This window comes from Naegleria fowleri (assembly GCF_008403515.1).
Source record: "Naegleria fowleri strain ATCC 30894 chromosome Unknown tig60, whole genome shotgun sequence".
NCBI lineage: Eukaryota > Heterolobosea > Eutetramitea > Acrasida > Naegleriidae > Naegleria > Naegleria fowleri.
The window spans coordinates 226,191-238,260 of record NW_025407992.1 but is presented as its reverse complement, the minus strand read 5'-3'; the positions used below and the strand labels follow the sequence as shown (position 1 = coordinate 238,260).

The window sequence follows — 12,070 nt, the reverse complement described above, 5'->3', positions numbered from 1 at the left end:
AATCAAGGAAATTTTTTATTTTTCCCATTAAAAGTGGAATTCATCTGCTTGACCATTCGCTAATGCTTCAAAAACGTCAACATTGGAAGATTTGTAAAGCTTGAGTCCAAGATAAAACTTGTTGGCAGGATTATAGAGAGCTGGTGCGGTCACTGAGTTGAAGGATGCATCTTGATTCCATTGAAGTGCTCGTTTCAGCAAGTTACACTTGTTTAAAACAACCTTATCAATGGTGGTTTGTGATCGAATGTTACAAGTGACATCTGTGGTGATGAAAGTAATTGTGCTATCCATTCTCTCCACAACGTTAAGGAAATCTTGGCTAAATACAGAGTCTTTCGAAAAACCTTGAACCATAAAGGTCGATTGAAGATTTCCCTCCGCAAGTCTTTGTAAAATTCCTTCTGGAGGTACCTCTTTCACATCACCCCATGTTAATAAAATTCTTTGATCAATAGAGTCACCATTTGGAACTCCTACAATCATTGAATATTCAGCCATGACGTTTGCTCTGTCACCGCTATTAATTCTGGCAAGATTTAACAACATGAGTTCAGCTCTCATTTCAGTATAGCTGATAACAAAATCGGTTTGGTTAAGAATCAAATTCTTGATGTAACTGTCTTGAACTTGTTGGTTGATAATTTCAAAAAATTGGGTAAGATTTGCATTGTCAGACACAACGAAATTCGTCAAGTAATCAAAGTTATCAGTTGTGAAAAGTGGAACTGACTCGGTAAGATTCAATCTGACCCATAATCGAGAACCAGCATCAGTAGATTCATGACGTAAAATAGAGTCCCATTGTGCTTCATCAAATTTTGATGAAAGTGCAACACCAAATGTGGCTACTCCATCCTGATCTGGAATGCTTTTGTATTCTGGTACTGTTGAAAACCATGATACTTTCTTGTCAGCAAGTGAATCCTTTTGGTTTGCATTATTTGTTGCCAGAGCTTGCTCAAAGGCTTGAGTTAGAGTATATGTTTTGAAATACTTGGGAAGATTTACATCTTGGTTGTTGCCAAGTTTTGTCGCATAGGTCTTGTACTTATTTTGAATCTTTAGTAGAGTGGTTCTTTGTGAGTCACAAACAGCTTTTTCTTGTAAAAACGTATCTGCAATCGAAATAACATTATTCACAATAGTCTTTTTCAAATTCAATAATTTTCCAGTGTTCAACACTCTTCCGTAGCTTGTTGATTTCATACATTTTATATCTTTCAAGGCATAGTTAAAGGATGTTGGATATTGACTATCTCCTGCAGTCTGGCATCGTTTCCAAAACGAACTCACAAGGTTAGAAGGTAAAATAATGTCCTTCTTTCCGAGAGCATTACACTCACTATCAACAATAAAAATTACTCGATTGTGGTAGAAAATGGCAACTAACAGGACAATGGCAACTCCAATCAGAACAAATAGTACCATGAATATCGTAAAGCAACAATCCCAGAATTTCTGAGAGCCTGGAACTTTTTCCAAACATCTGTCCATAAAATCTTGGGCATGTGGAGATGCAGTTCCAACAAATGTGCTGCTGTTGGGAGTATTAGAAGAGTTATTGATCATCTCCGATGATGAAAAAGCAGGACGTTGAGGAGGAGGCAGTTGATTCATCATTTTTTTATTTTTTTACTTTTGTGATCGGAACGCAATTAATTGGAATCTGTGTTGGAAAACGTTCCTCTTTAGATTTGAATTGGACATGACGAAGAAATCATTGACTCCACAAAAGTCGAAGAATTGTGAGGCTGTGGTGCTATAATTTATCAATAGTTGAAATAAATTATATTCCGGTGTCCTGTCATCCTCACAGGAACTTGATGGTGTGTTTGGTTCATTCGAAATCATTTGGCCATTCCACATCTATTATAATTTGGAAAACAAGTCATTGAATTCAAAAGTTACAAAATCCAGATAAGGCGCATCCCATCCATTCCATGTTGATTGAGCAACAGCAATGTCAATCAATATTTTACCATTGTTGAGAGGTCTAAACATGATGGAATGTTCAGTTTGTCCATGGGCTGCTCGTCTTAGAATTTCTTTCATTTGTGAATTGCAAAAGTTTGGATCTTGCACCTTGTGATAGACATTTCTTGCCCAAATATCAATTAAATTGGAAGTGACTTGATAGCGCCACATGGAACTGAAACCATTCCTAATACCAAAGTTATAAGTAGAATCTCTGTCACCAGACTCCACACCATACAAATGGTTGTGATTACTAGCTCCAATGGCACTTTTCACAAATAGAGGAAATGCCTGTTGGGGTAATCGCATCATTCCACCTTTCCAATCCGATTCATAAACGAAAGATGGAGCTGAAGGATATCGTGATGAATTGTTTGTAATTCTATGAGAAAAAACAAGAATGCATCCCGTCAAGCATGCTCCTCCTGGTTGTGACCGAAAGTTCTTTTCAATAAAATGTTGAACATCTGATGCAGTAGCCATGTCAAGGGTGGTTTTTTGAATGACTTCCTTAAGAATCCATGATATAGGAGCTCCTGATCCCCAAGTGGTATTGGGATGAGTTCTACCATAATTCATCATTGAATATACTCCATCTTCATTAATGGCACTCAGTGTGCCCACAAATCCAGGCCACATGACAGAAATATATTTTCTATCGGATGGATTTGTTGATTCAATTGTGGACACTAAAATGGAATGCACTGTGACACGCTTCATATCAATTTCTCCATCCATATTTCGAACAGAAATGATATTATTTTGTTGTTCAGGAGGGCAATTTGTTGATGTAAATTCGTTCCATACTGAGAATTGTGTACAAGCTGCATGTGGTTTAGATTGACGCATTTTGTTTCTTGGTTGTTGAGATAATTTTTCTCTCAAACCTTTCGTCAAATAATCATTAGAAGCAATATTTGGAACTCCATGACTTGCTATATACTCCAATTCAATATAGGCATTAATTGCAATAATGTCAATCATTTGAAAATTTCTATTGAGTTCAGGAATAAATAAATCAATACCTGAGGCGATCATTCCAGAATAAACTCCTTCCACTGCTTGAATAAATACCGTGTCATACTTGAAAGCCGAGCTTTTAAGAACAGGAACATGAATATTTAAATAATTCTTTGCTGAAAGAATAGCTCCCTCCAATACATAGAATCTGAAGAAATCAATAATTTGCTGAGCTAGAAGGTAACCATGTGAAACTCCTCTCTCCTTTTCATTTCCAAACAGAGAAAGTACGGGCAAACCTTTCACAAATCTGAAATGTCCATGAGTATAGAATTTATACGAGGTTGGATAAGGTGTGACACCTTCAATCACAAAGTCAGCATTCAATACCAAGTTATTGGCATCCGATAAAGTAATATCTTTAAAATACTCGGCACCTCCTCCCCTATACCAACCATTAAAACTTGTGAGTGGTTGTCCTGAAACAATTTGTCCCAACACAATATAACTTGCAAGAGGAAGATCATCAAATCGATATGGAACTTTCAAGCTAGTAGGAAACTTTTGAGAAGGTAACGAAATTTGTTGAATATTTGTTCGGAGTGGGGAAAGAGTAGTAATTTCCACAACATTGGGAATGTAGGGATACGTCGAATTTCCACTCTGAACAAGATTCAATTGAAAAACTGATACTTTCAAAAGTATTAAACTTTGAGAAACATTCAAAGCCTTGTATTGATCTTGATTTTTTAAAATTATAGTCATTTGTCCTCCGATGGTTCCATAAGAAGCTCCATGTGCGAGAGATTCCAATGAGTTCATGATGAGTAGTAGTATTGGAAGAAGAAGAAGAATATCGAGCCACATATCATGATGCCGTGCCATTGTTCTTGCTGTTGTTCTTGAGTGCAAACAACAGGCTGATTGTTGCTGAAATTTTTTGACAAGACGAAACAAGAAAACCTCTCCAAAAACATTAAGCACTCCTCCAAGTTCTTCGAACCTCTGATTCGGAAACACTTCGCACAGTGGACGCTGTTCATCCCGCCCTAATTGTGAAGCTATGTAAAGATCTCAGACATCAACCACACACGTGAGGTGAAAATGAATGTGCAAATTCAGAGATGAAGCACTTCAAATTCGTATTTGAATTTGAACCTGCTTCAAATTCGCAAATGAAGCTATTCTTAAGCGCATCACTTTGAACCACGAATCCAAGCACAACATGGTCAAACGCTATTTAAACCTAAGACATTACAGAGTCTCATCTTTTGAATCACACAAAAAAACAAATATTTGTGAATACAAAGAGATCAACAACTTTATTCATTCCTAACTTTTTTATTCTCACAACAACAAGTACATTTACTTTCAACATGGTCAAATTCAACAAGGAAGAATTCGAACTTCTTCTCACCCGAAGAGAAAACATTAGAAATTTGAGCATTATCGCTCACGTCGATCACGGAAAATCCACTCTCACCGATCAATTAGCTTCTGCTGCTGGTTACATTGATGAAGAATCCGCAGGTGAAAAGAGAGTTTTGGATGTCGACAAGAATGAAATTGAAAAGGGCATTACCATCAAATCGACAAGTTTATCCATGGTTCTGAATGATCCTGTGAATGAGAATCAACAAATTCTTGTCAATTTAATTGATAGTCCAGGTCACATTGATTTCAACTCTGAAGTGACAGCTGCTTTGAGAGTGACGGACGGAGCCATTCTCGTGGTGGACTCTGCGGAAGGCTGTCGAGGTCAAACAGAAACTGTCATGCGTCAAGCTCTCCAAGAAAAGATTAAACCAGTCTTGGTGATTAACAAGGTCGATCGTGTCATTGAAGAATTGCAATTCACTCCAGAAGAAGCTTATCAAAGTTTCCAAAGAATTATTGAATCTGTCAATGTACTCATTTCCACTTATGGTGTGGAAGATGATTTATTCAAGAATCTCCAGATGGACCCAACTCTTGGAAACGTTGCTTTTGGAAGTGGTAAAATGGGTTGGGCATTCACCATTCCTCAATTTGCTGAACTCTATAGTAAGAAATTCCAAACCAGTCCTCAAAAGATTGCTCGCAAATTATGGGGTGAACATTACTATGATCACGATGCCAAGAAATGGTCCACAGAACCCTACTCCAAACGAACTGGAAAGAAATTGAAACCTTCCTTTTGTGAATTTATTTTGGAGCCCATTTTCCAAATCTTTAAACTTGTGAAGGAACGAAATGTGTCGTCTTCGGCATCAGGGACCTTAGCAGCATCGACAGAAGATTCACATGCTCTTTCTGAACCACTCTCCAACATGATTCAAAAACTCTCCATTTCCCTCACCAAAGACGACCGTAAGAAGGATAATAAGAATTTATTAAGGACCATTATGAGAAAATTCCTTCCAGCATCGAAATGTCTCATTCAAATGATCATTCAACACTTACCTTCTCCAATTCAAGCTCAGAAATATCGATACTCTCTTCTCTATACTGGAGATTTGAATGATTCAAATGCACTGGCCATTCGTGATTGTGATCCCAATGGTCCTCTCATTCTCTATGTGAGTAAGATGATACCCATGCACTCCAATACGAGTGCCTCTTCCATTTCCAATCAGGTGGGTCGTTTCATTGCTTTCTGTCGAGTCTTTTCTGGAACTGTGAAACAATCGAGTTGTGTGAGAATTTTAGGACCTGCCTATGAAGGTCCTCTCTCCAAGAAGGACATCTTCAATGCTCATGTTCAACGTGTCTTGATCATGCTCGGTAAAAACACTGAAAGTCTCTCGCAAATGAGTTGTGGCTCGACGTGTGGACTCGCTGGTCTCGACAAGTTTATTGTGAAAACATGTACCTGTGTCGATGAAGATAATTTAGAATGTATGCCAATCCGAAATATGAAACACAGTGTGAGTCCTGTCGTTCAGATGGGTGTGGAACCTGTGAATCCTGCTGACATGCCCAAATTTGTGGATGCCATCAAAAAGTTAGTGAAAAGTGATCCCTTATTGGAATGTCGAACCAACTCTGCTGGTCAATACATTCTTGCAGCAGCTGGTGAATTGCATTTAGAAATTTGTATGAAGAATTTAGAAGAAGAATATGGAAAAGGTATTCCAATCAAACAGAGTCAACCTGTGGTGAGTTTCATGGAGACTGTGACCACTGAATGTGAACCATGTTTTGCAAAGAGTCCAAACAAACACAACAAGTTATGGATCCATGCTGAACCAATGAGTGAAGAACTTGTTTCATTGATTGAGGAGGGTGAATTTGTCAAACAAGATGTCAACAAGAGAGCAAAAACTTTGGAACAAGACTTTCAATGGGATCCAGCCATCACCAAGAAGATTTGGTCTTTCGGTCCCAATGATAAGGGTCCTAACATGTTGGTGAATGCCTCTCACTCGGTCGAGTACATGAATGAAATTCAAGATTTTGTCATTTCCACTTTCCAACAAACTTCCATGAGAGGAGCTTTATGTGATGAACCATTGAGAGGAGTTGTATTCAAAGTCGATGATGCTGAACTACACCCAGATTCCAATCATAGAAATGCAGGACAAGTCGGTGAAGCTTCTCTAAGATCCATGTTAGCCTCTCAATTGAGAGCTTGTCCTAAATTAGTAGAACCCATCTATTCGGTGGAAATTCAATGTCCGAATCCAGTCATGGGTGCAATATACAGTGTGGTGAATCATCGGAGAGGTACGATCAAATCGACCGATGTGATTCATGGAACTCCTTTATTGAATATTGTGTGTCATTTGCCAGTGTTGGAGAGTTTTGGTTTGACACAAGAATTGCATGGACTCACGAGTGGTCAAGCTCAAGCCCAATGTAATTTCAGCCATTGGAGTATTATGAAAGATGACATTTATGACACGACTTTGGAGGTGAATAAGATTATCAAAGCCATTCGTCGAAGAAAGGGACTTAAGGAAGAAATTCCCTTATACACTGATTTCAGCGATTCACAGAGATGAGATTAAACCTATATTTTGTGTTTTTAATAAATTCAGGTTCAAACAAGACCTGAAGAATTTTCACAATCCGAAAATTTTCAAGCGTTGTATTTTGGAAACTCGAGAACCCGCCAAAATTATACAAAAAAATTTAACAAAAAAAATGACCATCATTCATGAGGAATACACGACCACCAAATTTTCAACGTTTGGTTCCAAAGGAGCATGTTTGATGATGATTATCTATGTGTTGATCGTCGCGATCATGCCTTATGTTGTTCCCTTAGTGACCAATAGTACGTATTTTAATTTTCGGAAGATCCTTTTCATTTGAACTGTTTAAATAGAATTATGGATTGATTTTTCTACAATGACGGAAAGGCCGAGAGTTACCTTTAGCAATAAGGTCATTGCTTTAGTGACCCCTCAGACATTTACATCGGGATACAAAATGTGGACAAGCAATCAAAACGCAAATTCACTAATCTCCAACGACAATTTTTTCTTTCCGTCTTTTACAACTACTGCAATTAGTCTTGCTGACAGAATTAATGATAGAAAACAATTAAGTGTTCGATTTGGAAGATATGAACCTGATGATATTGATCAATTTCAGTTCCAATTAACAATACCAAGACGTTCTTCAGACAATTTCCATAAATTGGATTTGTTGTTGGAATTTGGGATGGTGCTTAAGGTTAGTACGTTAATATTGGTTGATTTCAAGCATATCGGAATAGAATTATAAAAATTTAAAAGTCACAGGTCTTGCTCATGTCAACACTGAGTTGGATTTTTGCTCTGAGGTGTATTTGAATGGCGATTTTGTGCTAAAACAATCTTATGCTTTTCATGGAACGGATCAAATTGAAACATATAATACTCCAATTATTGACTTTACCTCTATTGACTCCATGGATCAACTCTCGATCATGAATTTGTTGGATTCCTCGTTCAACAGAGAAGGTAAGTGAACGAATTTGAATTTCACAAACGACTGAACAAAATTGAAAGTAACTGGAAAGTTTGTTAAGGAATCATCATTTTGTAAGCAAGGTCCAAACGCTGCCTCCCAAATAACCATAAATCTAAATATTAAGATTCCTGTACAGACCTACTCGTATGAAGTGGAATGGTTTGAAAAAGCTAAATTTGCATGGATGCAGTATATTGCATTTTTGCCGTTATTCTGGTACTTCTTCTATCGGGTAAAGAGATTCATGATATTGCGTGGACTTGTGAATACAAGAATGCAATCTCCAACGAAGAAATTAATATAAGTTATGAATATTATTATTGTTTGCCAATTTGCTAGTAATCCTTTCCAAATTCTCTAAGGATGACTGGAATGGATGTTGGTGGAATCGCTCCGAACTCAGTAATAACCATGTCAACATAATGGCAGGGTGTAATGTCATATAACAAGTTAATGACATGGAGGTTTGGAATTGCCTCAAAATTCTCCAGATTATACACAACATTACTTTGTTGTTTGCCTTGATCGCCCTTAATTGGAATTGAAAGACCCTCAATTTCCAAATGCCCTACCTCATTACTAGACAGATAGTTAACAGAACTCTTTCTCTGCGGTAAGCTACTTAAATCTACCAAATCATATGGATCTCCCAACTCGTTCACAGTAATGGAGTCTAATTGAGATTGATCGCTGAATTTGTAAGTCTCACAACAAACAATCACAGGAACGTTGAAGGCCTTTGCTGTCATTGCGACAAGTGCGGTACCCACACGAGAATAAACTGCTCCGTTTGACAAAATCGAATTAGCTCCCAAGAATACCTTTGTTACATCCTTCATCATGTAAGAGAGGGCATTGATTAAAATCAAACTACACGTAATACCAGCTTTGTTCAAGCGCTTTACAAGCTCTTTTCCTTCATTCTTTGGTCTGCTATCAACAACAACTATTCTGAACTTTCGAGTTTGAGCTGCCTCAATGAGCATTCTCTCCAATACTTCACTAAGAGCGTAGGTCATGATGGTGTCACCATCCTTAATACCATCAACACCATGCTTGATGATCTGTTTTTCAGGATATGAAATACGTTCTTCAATATATGAGTCTATTTCTTCGATCAACCTCTCTTTTCGTTGTTGTTGAGTACGTAATTCTTTCAGTTTGTCAACATGATGATAAGATGATTTAAATTTTCTCAAAGCATTCTTCATTCCAATACTCATTGGTCTGCATTGTTTCAGGTAATCGATACACTTGACAAGTTTTGGATCAAGATAATCTCTGCTCAATAGTTTGTCTTCCGAAACCTCGGCATCAAGCACAAATTGTTTTAGAGCAGTCAACAGACCTATTGTGCGAGCATTACATCCAGTGATTTGACCGCTAGCATATTGCATCCCGAGTTGAATAATTACAGGATGGATATTTTCATGATTAACCTCAACTTGTTTTGGAATTTGATATTCGGACAAGTGTGAATAAATTCTGTTTTCTTGATATTTCTTCTTCAACTCATTATGTTGCTTCTCTAAATGTTGATATTCCTTTCTCAATTTTTCGAGCTCCTCCTTGGTCTTTTGATCAACAACAGTAGTGGTAACTACGGAGGCCACAGTTGGTGTATTGGAAGAAATTGTTGGTGTAGAACTACCCACAGTTGGTGTAGATGCAGGGGTGGCACTACTACTTGATTCAACACTACGGACACTTTCGTTTTTTTCCTTTCTTTGTTGTCTTTTCTTTTCTTCATTTTCTTCAAATAGTCGCTTTCTCTCTTCTTTTGAAAGGGAAAGATTTTGCTTTTGTTGTTTGGCTTCTTGTTTTTCCTTTTTCTTTGCTTCTCGTAACTTTTTCTTTTCTTCTTGAGTCAAAATTTTTCCTTCCGAAGCATTTGTGTGGTCTGATGATGATGATGGTAAGCCTTTCTCGCCACCATTTTGCGAGTTGTTGTTGGCAGCAGAGTCCGTCATTTTTTTTATTTCAATCTGTATCCTCAACGATTATCAAGAATCAAGATACTGTGAAAGAAGGAAAGTTTTCATTATTCATCATGACGGAGTAATGATTCGAGATACTCAAATGCCCAACTTTAAAAATTTACCAAATATTTACCAAAATTGGCCTGAAATCCAAACAATTCTCACCCTACTAGTTGGTAAATGTCACACCAAGTATTATGAAAACTCAAGGTTTAAAAAACCAATTCAAAAACAAACCCCAATCCTCACGGATTTACCAGCACCAGTGGTGCTAACAATAAACTAATTAGATTTTTTTTATTTCAATATTTTGTCTTTTTCGAATTGAATGTTGGTCAGCAAGACAATGTTTTGAAACTATTTATTTCTCTCAATCTCCAAATGCTTTGGAGAGTTTTTTCGTTTGAATACCCCCACACAAACGTTTCAATTCAAATCGACCATCATAAAAGATTTAATGCATGAACGAAGTAAGTACTAACTTCTTTTTTAGAATAGAACGACTTTAAATCTACACTTTGAACAAAATCAACTGGCTTCCACTTAGCATTTGCTGGAAGCAACCATGCTTTCATGCCAGCGGTTGTAAATGAAAAGAGCCACCAATAATTTGGCATCTGGTGACGTTTTCACTGCTTCATCAATAGTTAATACTTTGAGATGTATGATTTCATTTTCATGCTCAGATCCTGTCATCTTTCCTTTCAATGCATTAATCTCTTCTCTTGTCATTTGTGTTTTGTACAAGAAAAACCTCATAAATTCATCTGAACCTCCTGGACTCATGAAATGTCCAGAAAACTTGGTGCTTGGTTCGAAACAATATTCTGTGAGGTCAATAAGGTCTGTCTCCTTAATTTCAATCCCAGTTTCTTAATGTAACTCATTACAGTAACAATCATCCTTGTCAACTATTTACCTTCTTTGACTTCTTTCGCAGCCACTCCAGAGAAATTTCCATTGTCATCTATGGATCCGGCTGGAAGTTCTAATGAGTGTAAATTTCCAATAGGAATTCTTGGTTGTTCAACTAATAAGAGGTATTCCTTTCCATCTTCTTTGCATTGTAATACAATTAAAATTCCAACGGACCCTCCTCTAACGTTTTCTCTCATTTGTTTCATGTGGTAGAAGAGAAGTGAGGGCCTACCTTGAAAATGCAATTCCCGGAAGTGTTTTCATTTCGTCAGTATTTGTTTTTAAAGTGACATTAACTTTAAATTTAACGAATCCAATTATATTTCTTGATCCGAATGTATCCACAGATTGAATTTCAATGTTCTTAAATAATAAATCGTTACACTGATTGGACGATGATTTGTTGATTGTCCTTCATTGCATTCTGAATATTTGAAAGCCACGACTTAAATGGAGAATCATGAATGACGCGATCAATATCGACATTTGAATTCAATCCTTTTGAAAACGAAACTTGTACTTTTTGATTTCCGATCACAACATTTACTTCATTCACCAAATTACATGTTGAAAAATGAAAATTTCTGAGATTATGATTCCTATGTATTAGCCTTCTTTTCGTCAGATGATTGTTGAAACAAGAAACAAATCTCCTTCACATGCATCCAGCGATCATTTTTTCAGTCTCGGAAAAGCAATTTCAGAAATGAACGTGATAATAACCTTTAAAAAATGGCACCAAAACATTCCAGCAAAATTGGAAAGAAAACCATCTCCAGTACTCTTGGCCAGGGTGAATTAGTGTTCAACGGAGGATATTTAGGATTATCTGGCGAAATTGTTGAAATATTTTGTGAAACATTCAAACCACACATTGAAAAACATGTTCCGAAGGAATATCAGAAAAAGAAGGATGATCGGGATAAATCATCTCATCACCATATTACTTTAATGTTGAAGGAAGATGTCAAAAAAGCTTTAGAAGCGTTGCCAAATGTATTTCCTGATTTTTTACCTCCAAATGCAAACGCAGAGTCACTGAACATTGAGCATTTGCTGAATGTGATGGCACAAAATGTGAATTTTTCGGAAATCAAATGTCTAGGAATTGGAAGACAAGCGAAAGGTTCTGATGAGACGTTATTTTTGGTTGTCGAATGGCCTAGTGCCAATTCGTTTTTACAAAAGGTTAACGCAACTACGAGAGATTTTCATATTACATTAGGATTCAAAGACAAGGATATTCATGGTGTCGCAAAGAATTATACGACTTTATTGAAATAAATGATCGCAACATT

The 12,070-nt window shown here is 37.0% G+C and overlaps 7 protein-coding genes across 7 annotated transcripts; 3 read left to right on the top strand and 4 right to left on the bottom strand.

Moving 5' to 3' along the window:
- Positions 1–27: 27 nt before the first annotated feature.
- On the bottom strand, positions 28–1,623 carry FDP41_008202 (uncharacterized protein; the record flags this gene model as incomplete). The annotated part of the gene is made up of 1 exon (XM_044712031.1): positions 28–1,623. The coding sequence occupies one exon, from the start codon at positions 1,621–1,623 to the stop codon at positions 28–30; it is 1,596 nt and encodes a 531-aa protein (XP_044558211.1).
- A 249-nt stretch (positions 1,624–1,872) lies between these two features.
- On the bottom strand, positions 1,873–3,759 carry FDP41_008201 (uncharacterized protein; the record flags this gene model as incomplete). The annotated part of the gene is made up of 1 exon (XM_044712030.1): positions 1,873–3,759. The coding sequence occupies one exon, from the start codon at positions 3,757–3,759 to the stop codon at positions 1,873–1,875; it is 1,887 nt and encodes a 628-aa protein (XP_044558210.1).
- A 554-nt stretch (positions 3,760–4,313) lies between these two features.
- Positions 4,314–6,920, top strand: FDP41_008200 (uncharacterized protein; the record flags this gene model as incomplete). The annotated part of the gene is made up of 1 exon (XM_044712029.1): positions 4,314–6,920. The coding sequence occupies one exon, from the start codon at positions 4,314–4,316 to the stop codon at positions 6,918–6,920; it is 2,607 nt and encodes an 868-aa protein (XP_044558209.1).
- Positions 6,921–7,269: 349 nt separating this feature from the next.
- FDP41_008199 (uncharacterized protein) lies at positions 7,270–8,179 on the top strand (the record flags this gene model as incomplete). The annotated part of the gene is made up of 3 exons (XM_044712026.1): positions 7,270–7,596; positions 7,640–7,865; positions 7,914–8,179. The coding sequence occupies 3 exons, from the start codon at positions 7,270–7,272 to the stop codon at positions 8,177–8,179; spliced, it is 819 nt and encodes a 272-aa protein (XP_044558208.1).
- A 31-nt stretch (positions 8,180–8,210) lies between these two features.
- On the bottom strand, positions 8,211–9,845 carry FDP41_008198 (uncharacterized protein; the record flags this gene model as incomplete). The annotated part of the gene is made up of 1 exon (XM_044712025.1): positions 8,211–9,845. The coding sequence occupies one exon, from the start codon at positions 9,843–9,845 to the stop codon at positions 8,211–8,213; it is 1,635 nt and encodes a 544-aa protein (XP_044558207.1).
- A 552-nt stretch (positions 9,846–10,397) lies between these two features.
- On the bottom strand, positions 10,398–10,969 carry FDP41_008197 (uncharacterized protein; the record flags this gene model as incomplete). Its single annotated transcript, XM_044712024.1, has 2 exons — positions 10,398–10,726; positions 10,774–10,969. The coding sequence occupies 2 exons, from the start codon at positions 10,967–10,969 to the stop codon at positions 10,398–10,400; spliced, it is 525 nt and encodes a 174-aa protein (XP_044558206.1).
- Positions 10,970–11,504: 535 nt separating this feature from the next.
- On the top strand, positions 11,505–12,056 carry FDP41_008196 (uncharacterized protein; the record flags this gene model as incomplete). The annotated part of the gene is made up of 1 exon (XM_044712023.1): positions 11,505–12,056. One exon carries the CDS (start codon positions 11,505–11,507, stop codon positions 12,054–12,056), a length of 552 nt encoding a protein of 183 aa, XP_044558205.1.
- Positions 12,057–12,070: the final 14 nt, after the last annotated feature.